The sequence below is a fragment of the Catharus ustulatus genome, chromosome 5 (assembly GCF_009819885.2).
Source record: "Catharus ustulatus isolate bCatUst1 chromosome 5, bCatUst1.pri.v2, whole genome shotgun sequence".
NCBI lineage: Eukaryota > Metazoa > Chordata > Aves > Passeriformes > Turdidae > Catharus > Catharus ustulatus.
In genome coordinates this window covers 45,236,664-45,250,375 of record NC_046225.1, presented here as the reverse complement: position 1 = coordinate 45,250,375, position 13,712 = coordinate 45,236,664, and the positions used below count along the sequence as shown (strand labels likewise).

The window sequence follows — 13,712 nt, the reverse complement described above, 5'->3', positions numbered from 1 at the left end:
TTGATATAACAACATTGGGAAGTTCTGGGGGTTTTTTACAAAATACTTATTTTAGCAATGAAATCATACGTTTTCTTGAAAAGGTCCTTTTTACTTTTGACAGCAATTGATCCAAACTAACATCACAAAATCTTGGAATGGAAGAAGTTAAAGCAACTGTAAATTTAGAAACAACAGATGAGAACAGGACTGAAACAGGCATTTCTCAGTGGAAGAAGTGAGTAACCATGAAATTAGGACACACATCTATCAACATAGCTTTAATCTTAAGCTTCTTTTCTGACTAATACTCTGTTGTGGAATGGTGCAGAGGTGTTGGCTGATTATGAGCACACTAGGAACAAACATATTGTATCTGAGACTAAATTTTCTCTCTATGAACGGCCTTACAGAACAAGAAATACTTATATACAGCACAAAGGCATTCTGTTTTATACTAACTCATGCTACAATTCCCAGCAGCAAGTGATACTACCTACTTGTACAAGAAGTTGCATGGAGCTATCTGTGGGTGCAGGGTCCCTTGAGTTTGGCTGTGGTCTGACCTGTATAAAGGATTCAGGTAATCGGCACGATTTTTCCACAAGTGAGCCCACAATGAATATGTTCGTTCTTTGATTCTGAAAAACAATGCATTAAATAAGTATATATTTAAGCCTTTATTATGATTCAGGAATAGCTAAAGCTTAGATGCAGCATTCTTGTCCTCCATACTTCCAGTTTACAATCAGTTTTCTTAACAGAATTAGACTTAAGTTACAAGCGTAGAGAAACAGAGACCCATATTCCCTTGTTGGTCACTAAAAGAAAAATCTGATCCATTTCCCATAAATAAAACAGCTAGAGAGAGTAGGTAGAGAGACTGGTTCCTTTGTGAGGTGGAGAGGATCATTTCCATAAAGTGAGCTTTTGGACTGATCTCTGCACCAAAGGGATCCCCACATTTAAAAGCACTCCTAACCCACTGAACTGCAATTTCTTACACTGTTAGATCTTGGGATGTGGTGATCTGTGAAGGTTTTGATTTAAATGGACTGTGGCACTGTGGCTGCTCTGCATTTGAACAGTTAAAGGGACCAAAGGGCATCAGCCAGCAGTAAACAGCACCTTCCTCTCATTGCTATTGCTGACCATGATCAGGCTGCTTGAGAAAAGCAATGGATATCATCATGTATCGAGGACCCAGGGCACTGGGAAGCAGATACAAACATGAGCGCTGCCAGGAATGATGACACTGTCTTTGTTTGGGCCTCAGGGCAGATAGATTAATTCATAATTACTCTGGGGCTGGACAGCAGAAGGACAGTCTGCTGACTGGGTCCTCTGGAGGGCTACCAGACAAAAAGGCTGTTCATAAGGAAGTACCTAAGAGACCAGTACTAAAATGTCCTGACATGATATCCAAAGAGAGGTTAAAATGCAGAGGAGCAGTAACTCTTAAAATGAGAATTTAACTAGAGTTACTATCATTTTATACTGGAGTTACAGGGCCGCCTTGCCTTGTATTTTGTCAGGGCTGCAGTAAAGGCAGGCCCACATGGCTGAAGGCATAATGCTCTTGTCAATTTTCACTAATCCCTGTCATGCACACCATGGATTATGCTCCCAGCAGAGCTGTTCTGCAGAGGATCAACTTTTTTTGGTATTAATCTGTGTTGCAAGAAGACAACAGACACCCCGTGCCTTACGAAACACATACATGCAAACTGGAGAATATCTGACTGCTCAGTACACGATTACCACTAAATATGCTACTGAAGAAAACATTTTCGTACTTTAGCTCTCTTCGCTCCTTCTGACTGTTACACAGGAAATTCCCAAACTGGCAAGAATAGATGTGATGCTGTATGTGGATGAGGAATCTTTCATTGAATTCAAAGGCACAAGGAAACTGTTCCATTAGCTGCCAAACACATTCAATGAACTGATCAATAACAGGCGATATCTCCTTTGGATCGCCATCTAAATTGCCATACCTGAAACGAAACAAGATACATCCAATTATAACTTGAATTCCTGTAAGAAAACTGAATTAACTCTAAGGAAAACAAACCCCTCACTTTTAGTGTGCAAGTTACATCATAGGCATTCATTTCTAAAATCTCAACTACTACTATATTTTTACTTACAAAAATGATGCAAGAATCATGAGGTAGAAGGGAGGCAAAATGAAAAAGCCTCTTTTATTGGGTGTCATGTTACATTATAGCTACAAAAAACTGGCTGCTGCATAGCCATGTTTTAATGCTATTGGCATAAATTGTACCCCAGTAACATATGTTATCAGAAGAATGGCTGCAATGACTTAATGACGAACGTGTGTCTTAAGACAGTCTCTTAATAGTAGATTATTCCCCAAACCAAAAAACTGCGCAGAAGAGGTACATTATAACCTCAGCAGAAAACAGGTTAAAGCTGCCCTCTCTTGGTGAAATTTCTAGGAAGGGGGAAATGTTTACATGCTACTGTGACTGTCAAGTGAACATGAAAGTCTCTGTGTATAAATATGCCTCTTGGAACCACTTGGAATGAAGAAAAGGAGCCTGAAAATAAATAACATGTAGAAATAAAAAGTATTTTGTAAGTTTACAGAATAGGAAGAAGCATTTTCAATCAATTATTCTGGAAGTGGGGGTGGTAGGGGGATGTATGTGCATTTATATGTATGCATGCCAACAGAGTAGAATTTAATAAACATCTAAAATTGAAACATCTATTACCATCAAAGAAAATACAGCAATATTGCACAGCAAACCAAAGCTATCAGTGGTTATTGCATTTCATAATACCTTTTACCACTGATAATCATAAACAACTGACAGTATCATATTAAATGTAGTAATTCCTACTGGAATTTCACAGGTTCTGTGAAGATGGACAGATAACAAATTTATATTCAAATCAAGCAATATAATGTAATTAACCCCCAATACAAAAATTGCATTTGTAATTTTTACAGAAAATAAAAGTCATGAAAGAAAAAAAATGTGAAAATATATCCATGTTTAAATATATTAAGTCTTCAAACATTTTCATTGCATCATAGCATTTACAGTAATTTCACTATTATAACCCGCTCTGAGTATAAGCCACATGTTACAATACAGAGTGTGATCAAAGGTATCCTATCACCATCTGTTGAGGGTGGGGGCAGTGATCCTTATCTCAATGGCAGATATTCTGTTAATGGGCCATCCATTGAAACCAGGCGGGGCATTGTTCTTTATCTTTTCACAACCCATCCTTCCTCCAGCGAGTCATTTTCTGCTAATGTCCATTGAGTCCCACTGTGTGACTGATAAAATTACTTCATCCCATTGGAAGTTGCTCCAGCCAGGGGGAAGAGCCCAACATTTCTTACCAAAATAAAAACAGAGGTTTTGGGACTCTAAGGTAGCCCCTTTCTCCACTGGACTCTAGAGGAAAACCGGATTTCTGCACATCACCACTGAACCTCCGGAGGGAAACTGCACCTTCTACAGGAGCACTACTTCAACTGAATCACATCTGTCACTGCAGGATGACTGCAACCACCATTTAATGGGACTGCTACCAACACCCTGCCTGACGGGGTGTCAGGTTGTACTCTGACTTTGTCAGGGTTTGGAGTTTGTTTCTTTGTAGTACTGTATCTCTATTTCAATTTCCCTAGAAAAGAAATGTTATTCCTAATTCTCATATTTTTTACCTGAAAACCTCTTGATTTCAAAATTATAATTTGGAGGGAGGGGGTTTACATTCTCCATTTCAAAGAGAAGTTCCTGCCTTTCTCAGCAGACACCTGTCCTCCAAACTAAAACAGCAACTTTTTGTTCATTGTCCATATATAAGCCGCACCTGATTATAAGCCGCACTTTGGGTTCGGACCAAAATTTTAGTCAAAATGGTGCGGCTTATAATCGTGAAATTACTGTACATTGGATCGATGCTCAAAATAACTTGTCTAACTGTTAAATGACTTTCCACTTTGCCTGACATTTCTAAGCAGATCTTGTTGATTTTTTAAAAACAGAATGTAACAGAAGAGTATATTTTATGTAGTAGATAACTCACAGACAAGCCTAAGATTAAGTATTGCTTTGGAAGATGTAGAAGTCCCTTTGATGAACAGGGACTTATGTGGAGGGCCTTGGCAGTACTAGAAGAGCTGCTGGAGTCCAAAGGGATTTTGCAAGCCAAATACACACTACTCACATGGTAGTAGTCTTGGAGTGCATATATAGAAATATTTCACTGTGACTTTTCCAGGCAGCTAAATTATACAGTTGGAGAAAAGGGTATGGCAGTTTCCTGGGGCATTCTGTTGCTATCTTTTGTAAGGCAGCAAAGAAGTAGAATTGGAATGCAACAGACACAGACTACATAAACATATGCATATATAGAGAGGAAAACCTTAGCAGTGCCTTACCTGTGGTTAAATTTGTGACCAAAGGAAACCCAGTCTTTTTCAATTAACACCTAAAATGAGAATATTGCATTCAACATTGTGGAGTTGAGCTGACATGTTGAAGCAGGCAGAAGGGTGGTGTAAGCAAGCAGCATTGGAATCCCTGTTAATTCTTAGAATAAGCAGAAAAGTGGCAAGCAAGAAGGATGTGAGCAAGCAATGTTAGAATCCTAAATATTTTTCAGAATTAGTAGAAAAATGAGTGATGAGCACTGCTTGCCAGCTCAGGGAAGCAGAGAGGGTGCCAGTATTTCAACACAACTTCAAATATCTTGTTTCATTGCTCTCTAAAATAGAACTTATAAATGTCTCAAAAATCTTTTGAACATGTGACCAGTAACTCGATAACCATTTCTACATGCTTTACTACTGCTAATTGACCTGGTTTTTTCCAGGTCATTTCCAGCTAGATTTTCCCATATAGCTGCTCATTGCAATCAAATGTCTAGAAAAGACACACTTCTGACACTCAAAATTAAAATGTTCACTGCAAATGAATACAAATTCTTGCTTGCACAAAAGCTCTTTGAGAAGCTCTTTGGGCTGTGAGAAAGTTTCCTGGTCAGTTAGGGGAAAAAAATCAAATATAGGTGAACCCCACCTTGAATAATGTTTCGTAGAGAAATTGGGAGACTTTTACATGAACATATAGAACCCTTCCTTCCTACTTAAAAAACAAAACAAAATAAGGGTATATTTAAGGACAGTTTATTTCCTAATAAAAACAATTATATTCATCTTAAGTGAGGCCATACTACTTCATTTGCTCTGTGAAAGAACCCGCTTACCATGAATCCCTTCATAGTTCTGTAATATGGATCCAATAGAAGGCTTGCTACAGAGCAAACCTGGGCTGTCCTATCCCAGCCATCAGAGCAGTGAACAAGCACACTCACACCTTCCTCAGCCACAGCCTAAGGATACAGAAAAAGTCAGAAAGTTCACAAGCAGGGAGGAAGACAATGGTAAGAGAGAAACAGTGAAACAAGGGCCATATAGAGAGTAATAATTTGTGAACGGGGAAAGCTCATTTGTAACTCTACCACAGAGTTCTTAAATAGAGTGTTATAAGTCTCATTTGAAAATCAGTGTTATTCCTCTAATTTGAAAAGTTTTCATTCACTCCAGGCCATGCAAGATGGTGCTTGAGAATTCCCTGTTTATGCTCCACTATGGGAAGATGTGGGATTCCTTCCAGTTAAAATACATCAATCTGTCAGAGCAGACAACCACCTACAGCAGACACAGATGCTCCAAAAATCTCATGCCACTTACATGCCAGTAAAAGAATAACTATGCTTGCAATATGGCTCTTAATTTTTCATCTTGATGGTAATGTCGTTAAGGGCAGTGTTTGCTCCCAGTGTCATCACTAGCCTGGACATTATCGCAGCACACTGCATTGCACTGATGACATGCTGTAAAGACTTGTGGGGAAGCCTGTGGTAGTGGGAAACTTCCATATCTAATAAGCAAGATTTTTATCAGTATCTTTAATGTAATAACCAGGGAGAGAGGAATCCCTTCTATTCATAAACACATAAAGAAGAAATTGTACTGAGTTCTCCAGAGTCTGGTGTATTATTTATAGAACTTGAGGATTGGCGGGGGTTTTTTTAATTCTAAGGGTTATGGCCTTTGTCATTTCTAAAGAGTATTAAATTTAAGAAGTGGAAAATAAAGTAGGTTAGGAAAAACACTGTTAGGAAAAGAACAAACAACATTTAGGTTAAATTTGGGCTTAATAGGGAATGAGGGATAATAATAAATTATCTATGTTTATCTCAAGAGACAAGTAAATTCTACCGAAATAGAACCCTGTGGGCAGAAGACCAAGAACTGAGAACTGTACACATAAGAATGGGTTAAAATGCATGTCTGAGAAAGCACTAGGCTAGCAGGCATACGCACAAAGTATAATAAGACTAGGCACTGGGGAAAAACTGGCAATATTAATGTAAATGACCTTATTTCTATGAGCTAATGAAAAGTAGTAGAACTGGGAGTAATAATACGTGTATTTATAACAGCATAGTTGCTGTTCAGGTAAGAAACTGCAATTGCCTACTGAGAAGGAAGAAGAAATGAAACAGCAGTTAGTGAGGAGGGCAACCCATGAAGTTTTATCTGTATAGTTGTGTGCAGTAGGTCATGTAAAGAAAATGGCCAATAAGAATCTCAGAAATAAGAATTGAAGCAGTAGAAGGCAGAATGCAAGGCAGTGGGTAACAAAATTAAAGCTACTGCTGGCAGATTACAAATGTCTACATTACTTTGAGGGGGAGTAGGGGAAATACTCTGTTGAAACCAAAACTGTTTTTTGGAAGAGTTCTGAAGTATATAAAAGTAGAAGCTGCCAGAGAGGTTGGCCATGGTAACACACAGGAGTTGGTTCAAGAGGTGAATTTGGTTGGTTGCCTGATAACTCGGCATAACACAGTAGCTATATATTGTATAAAATATAATGTCTTATACATTGCATGTAGCTATACATATATATTACCACTACCCCTTCCACAAAGAAAATGTTCAGAAACCAGTGGAGGAGGCAGCGCAAACAGGGAAAGAAACAGTAACAATCACTGTTGGGGAGTAAAGTAAGGACATTTAAATCTCTGACACGGCAAGACACAGGCTAGTAGAGCCAACAGTATAAAAGAACACAAGCTTTGTTTTTACTATTTTAGAAAAATACCGACACAACAGCACCTAAGAATCGTCTCTCCTCATACACAAAGTACTGCAAGATGGGCTTTTTTCAGGTATAACAGGAGAGATAACAGAAGTTACCCACATGCAGAGAATTCAGTCCTTATTTTCTTATTTTTGTATCTGGTTACTCCTAATTTTTTTCTCATTTTATGCACTTTACCTTTGCAATAAAAATGCCAGCATCCATAATGGCTTTGATGTGCTTCAGCCAGCCAGAATTTTCTAGGCCCCAGAGAAAGTCGCTCATTGAAGGTGATTTCAGCTCACAAACTGCAAAATAAGATACATTTTAAATGTATAGTAATTATAGTCTCTTAAGCTTCATTGACTGCTCAGCCTTGGAATTATCCCTTCTCCAGGTATCTGCCGTGTAAAACATGCATCTTTTGAAAAGAAGGACTACATTGCTGTCAAACTTAACTTTTGAGAAACACATATATTTAAGAAATGGAACTGGGTCAAATTTCACCAATGTCTTGCTTTAATTTAAAAAGAGAAGCTGTCATAAAGCCCATTGCAAATCCAAATCCATCCTGTGAAGCATGAATTTTCCAAGATTGTGTTGGGAGTGAAGTTTTCAAACCCCTAGGAGAAGTTCATGTATTTAATGGTGAGGGCTCAGAAACAGAAAGCATTTGATTTCCGCTGTTGGGGAGGAGACAGACACCTAAGTGGTGCCACTGCCTAGTACTCCCAGCATCACCACAGATGATGGCTCACTCCACAGTTCTTCATCCCTGAATTAAAGCATCACTTTGAGTCAAAGTATTCTGATGGTGAGGACAAGACATAATCCATCAAGGAAAATATTTTCCTGAAGATCTTCCAAAAACTATGCCACATTTGAAGAAAAAAATAATCATCACTCAGTTTTCACTCTGAGCTTCTATTCTTCTGTGTCCAAGTATCTAATTTATTTTAATTATAGTTTGTGGCATCAAAAGAAAGAAAGCAATGAGAATCTAAGTAAGGTACCTCAATACAGCAGAACAAAAACTCAATGAAATTTGGCACAATCTATTTTCAACAGTAGGATGCTAAATACACCACATAAATAGACTACATCTTGATTTTGATCCATGTAGAACTATACTGTCTTTTAAGGAAAAAAGATATTGGCCAGTGAAATTAATTTTCAGAGTACAGTGAAAAACATGATGGCTTTTACTGAGTTAATGTATGATCTGTCAATTACTAATGTCTTAGTAAGTCTCTTGTGGTCTGGAAATCTTAAAAGACCCAGTTATTTATGGCCATAATGGCCCCTGGCATAGCTTTATTTTCCTTCAGTGTAATTTAAATTTAATTTTACATGCCAAAACCAGAGTTTTTGCCATATCTGAACTATCTGATTGTCCTAACTCCATTTAGTTCAGAAGCAAAATGGCCTAATGTGTCCATACAAAGTCTTACAGTGTTTATATGTAAGGCCTGTTCCAGATGGTTATTTTAAAAGTAATTTTGGGAGGATATTTATAAAGATGCAGAGATAGCAGCAGTGAAAGCAAACAGCTTTTCACATGATTAATGTTGCTGTGCAGATGGAAGCATGACCAGTTAGTGGCTGAATTCTGGCTGAAGCTGCTGTTTCTGTTTACAAAAGCCCAAGGTAAGGCTGGCACAGTGCTTTGCTCATTCCCACTCCCAAATTGGAGTCAATATTTACTGACTACTTCTCTGAGCAAAGTTCATACTGTCCTAAATGCATACACTGTATATTTCACATGACTTCAGCAACTGATCTGGACCTTAATACTGAGTTCAATTATGAATTCAGTTGTGAGGCTTATCCTAAAGGGAAAAGGCATTTCCATCTCATCAGAAAAGGTACCAAAATCTTAGAGAAATATGGCCTGCTTCTTGCAGAGTGTATGCACAGGAAAATCAAGAGCCAACGGGCAGAGCTCTGAGAATTCCAGCAATGCACCCAGGATGGGAGAGGAAACAGGGCACATGTTGGAAACTGCTTCTTCCATGAGCAAAGGTACCAGAGGGGTATGCTGGACTAGTCCCCCATTTCTGGCAGGACAACCATGAGTAGAGGAAAGAATAGTTGCTGTGGGCCAAACCCAGAGGTTTTCTTACTGGCTGATCTGTCACAGAAGTCCAAGGATCAGTGGGCTGCTCCTACATCAGCTAGTGCTGCTCCTGGAATGAGGGGAGGAGAAGCTCATATTTGCTGTTTAAATACAGACAGGGAGCATGTGGGGCCATCAACTCAGTGCACAACACATGAGAGTCAGGTCTCAGCTGGCCCCTGGATGTGCAGCACAGCCCACCCCACCCCAAATGCCAAACAGCAGCCTCAGGCAGACCTTGGATCTTTATCAAGAAAAGTCCCTGTGTAATGTACTTCTAACATTAAAAGTTATTTCAAGGAGGTTTGTGCACAGGATCAAAATTATCTCAAGAGTCTTCACATAGACCCATCTATAAATGGAGAAAAATTAAAATCCATACTATGTGAAAGGCAGTAGAAGAATTTTTTTTTTTTCTCTGAAAGGAAATTCCATCATGTTGAAATGCGTTTTATTTCCACAGTACAGGTAAATCTCAATATTTTTTGTATATTCTGAAAGGAAATCTTACTCTAAAAATTTAATAATTGATAATGCTGATATAATTTGCCAAAAATTAACATTATACCAGGGTAAATATATGTTAAAGTAAGATAAATTGGCTTGAATGAAAGTCAGTAAAATCACAAAGCTGTGATAAATAGAAATAAATAAATAATTGGTATTTTTATAAGTATAAATTAATTTTCTCAGCTTTTTTCCCCAAAAATCATTGAAATGAATACATTGTCCATTTTCTGATGGGAAACTGAATAATAATTTTTTCAAATTTTTTCAGGCTTGTAAGTTATTTAAAATTGTATCTTGGAAATAATCTGCAGTCTGGCATGGACAGATCCTTTGCTCTTCACTTCTGCTTAGCACCAGTAAATTGAAACGCCTTGCATTTCAGTAACACATCTGGCCAACTGTATCTTGATGTCCTTTTTCCAGCTGTACACTTCCAAGCAACAATACAGCTCACATTAAACTAAAATCATTTTTAATCAGCCTCATTTGTCTTTTCAAAGGTTCTCATGCACCTTATAAAATCTTACAACAGATTATGAGCAGCAGACCCATTCTGTAAAGTTTATAGAGTAGTGTGATGTTTTACTTAAGATTCACATAGATACAGTGATATTGCTATCTTATTTATGCACTTTTAATTAATTTTTATATTGATATTGATAATGCATCAGTAATTGATAATTATGGGTATATTATTGAGGTATTAATTAATAAAAATTTAAAGCCATATTAAATGGGTGTTATCATCATTCTTGGCAGCCTTTTTGGTTCATTGAAGTAAAGTAAAAGGTCACCAGAAAAACAGATTAAGGGGCACATACAAGTGGAGAAAGATAAAAACTACATAGCAGCTTACATAAAGAAAGCCTTAGTACACTGAAAGTCATAGGATTTATTTTTTAAAAGTCCTTAACTTCTCTGATTTCTAATCTTATCAGTCAATGAGAGACTGCTCCATGAGAGATTTCAACGCAGCAAATATAAAACCCAGTAAAAAAAATCAGATGTTTTAACCATATGGCTTATTTGAAAATAGATGCTAAGAATTTGTGCCCTCCAAGCAGCCTGAAGTGTTAAATACATCAGAAATTACCTTGTTGCATACAAGTTTGGGCCATGGCCCGGTCTCGTGAACTTTTGGCTCAAAAATTATACACAGTGCTGCCCATGCAGCCAGACTGGTTGTTTGCTATTTTAACTTTGATAGTCTTGAGTTGAACAAATAAAGGGACCTGTTTACTCACCCAGCCTCTCTCCTAGGCTGAACAAAAAATCTGTTTTTCCCACCTGAGACCCTTAGACCAAGAAAATTCTCATTAAGAGAGGGGATGTTTTACCTGTATCACACTTTAATGCTGGTTTCATAAAATGCTCTCATTTGAAAATAGAGCATGGTTTCCCTGTGATGGAAAATTCAAGCCCTTCTTAGATTTCAAATGTACATTTGCATGCACTCAGTGGGAGATAGATGAAGAGTAAAAGAGCATGGGCAGAGCATCAAGTCAAGAGTAAGATAGATGGAGCTGATCCGGGAGGTGATGGAAGTTGTTGATATCAATGAAGGAAATACAGAGACATGGTGAAGTGAACTATTTCCTATTTGCTTGTTAAAAATCAACAAGCCATTGAGGGTCCAGGATGGCTAATTTGTCATTGCTCTTTTCCCAGATGACCCCTAAACAGTTATGTATGGCAAATATGGAAGAACATCCTCGCTAGTTTATATGCTGCTAAGTATATATATATACATAAAATAAGGCAATTGTTACTCATTTCCATGGGATATTGAAGTTGATGAGTTGTTACACCCATCAAATGTGAATTTCATTAACAGATCTGATATTATATGTTCTATACCTGGCATTAATAAGTTTCTGTTAAAATTCACAGTGTAAAATGCATGACTAACTTATACCACTGTACCAAAAACCAAACCACTATTTTTCTGAGCTTTAAAAAAAAATCAATCTGTATTTTTCACTAGCCTCAAAGTCAACTAAAAGATTATTTTTTCATTTTACCATCAAAATGTAAATTTAAAAGAAAGACACAGTAGCAGTAAGGTGCTACCTAAAATTAATTTTATCATTGAAGTAAATGATATCTGGATTTCAGCCAGGAAACAAGGTTTTTTCACAATTAAGAAATCACAAATCAGTATTTGCCATGATCCTCCATTGCACAAGTCCCATTAGCCAGCAGCCAGGTAAAGATTACTTCCCATACTCTTTTTCACTGCTGCTGATTTTAGAGCACTTATACTGATTTCTTTGATGGAAGGATCAATTCTTTCCTCTAGTTTCCAATGAAGAGGAATATTACCTTCAAGCATTTTCTGCAGACTATTTCTCATAACATGGATGTTCTCAATGCCTATGAATTGAAACTTGATGTTGGAGTAGTTGTCTTCATTTTCATATCCCTTCCCTGCTGCTCTGTTTGCCATCGCATTGAGCTGGAAAACATAGGGAAAATTGGATGAAAACCAGTAGCAGTATCTTTTCAAAACAGAACTTGTGGTCTACAGCAATAGAGGGGTTTAAGCCAGGCACAAATGGGAAGCATTTGTCACAGTGTCAACACAAGGGGCTATGAATCAGGGGATCTGTTTACAGCCTCTTGCAGCGTGCTGGGTTGCTGAGTCTCTGATAATCCTATTTCACACACTTTGAGCGAAACTTCTTTAGTAAGGTTAAACACAAACCCCCCACATCTTAGGATTCCTCTGCAAGAGCATAAAGATTTTAATTTTAAAGGGCTGTTTTGATTTTATATTGGATCAGCATTATGTTTGCTAGCAGAATGTACCCAAGAGGTGGCAGTGTCTCATCTGCCATGACACTGGTTCCTAGCATGTGCACGCGCCAGTGTTGCCCAAGTTTATTTTACTGTTCAAATAATCCAAAAGCCGATACAGCTTACTTCTTTGAGACTTGCAATAATGAAGAGGGAGCTGGAGTATTTTTTCATAATTTTATAGTAACTTGGCTCTTGTTATGTTATACAAATTATTCGAATTGACAACATTACCACAAATATTTTCATCTGCAATACACTGCTATCAAAGGAGTTGCTGTACTTCAGCAAAAATACTTTCAGCTGGGAGTTGAAGTTTTTTCTTTGAATCTGTTACTTGCTTTCTGGCATGGGAAAGTTACTAAATACTTCTTTAGTTCAGTTTTCCCAAGCATAAAATTAAGGGTGGGGTTAATGTTTGTTTTCTCCCCTTTTGGAACCCTTGGGTGGGAAGGAAATCTATCTGCCAAGCTCCTTATCCCAAATTTTGATCTTTGGGCTGAAAACTAGAGCTGATAAAAAATAATTAAGTACTTATATATTTCCTTTTATAAGTCTTTTAAACGAAACTATTCTTTTGCTTAGTAACTATCTACTTTTTTTCTAAATTTCCCACAGCAAAATCTCACTGTGCAATGGAAAGAAATCATCATTTTGCATAAAGTCCATTCTTTTACGTAAAATTCATGCTGTAGGACTGGGGGAACTTCAAACTTCCCAAGAAATTTGAAGGCTCTGAGAGTGACAAAGCAGCTCAAGTGGCAGAACCTCCATGCCTCCAAGCACAACTAACAGCTTCTGCACAGGAGATATTTAAGAAATAAATAAAAAAGGATATAGAGTTCATAAGGCACCAACTGAACAAAAAGTGACTCATCTTCATTTCAGTAAGAGCCAATTCTCATGAAAAAGCAAAAAAAGTCTCTCTTAGGCATGGCCTAGGGGACTATGGAGATGACTCCCTCTCCAGTTTATTTCCCAACAGTCCAGGCAGAACTATTGATTCACTGCTTCTGTGGTCACATCTGAAACTCACAATAATATATTTTAGTGCTTTGCTAATGGCATCATGGGATATACAAGAATGTCTCCTTTTCTGACCTCTTCCACCCCAAACAGACATACTCCCAATATTCAATTTTAATTTGGAGCCAATAGGAACAATTGTC

At 37.6% G+C, this 13,712-nt stretch overlaps 1 protein-coding gene across 3 annotated transcripts in view; it reads right to left on the bottom strand.

Moving 5' to 3' along the window:
• MTMR7 (myotubularin related protein 7) overlaps positions 1–13,712 on the bottom strand; it is a 40,698-nt gene that overhangs the window by 3,835 nt on the left and 23,151 nt on the right. For 2 of the 3 annotated variants that reach the window (XM_033059386.2, XM_033059388.2), the window contains exons 7-12: positions 12,070–12,202; positions 7,320–7,429; positions 5,236–5,361; positions 4,409–4,458; positions 1,776–1,976; positions 480–620 (exon numbers count right to left, since the gene is read on the bottom strand). In XM_033059386.2, coding sequence (XP_032915277.1) covers positions 480–620; positions 1,776–1,976; positions 4,409–4,458; positions 5,236–5,361; positions 7,320–7,429; positions 12,070–12,202 — 761 coding nt within the window. The remainder of the gene's footprint in view (positions 1–479; positions 621–1,775; positions 1,977–4,408; positions 4,459–5,235; positions 5,362–7,319; positions 7,430–12,069; positions 12,203–13,712) is intronic. The other variant, XM_033059387.2, reaches the window with a different exon arrangement.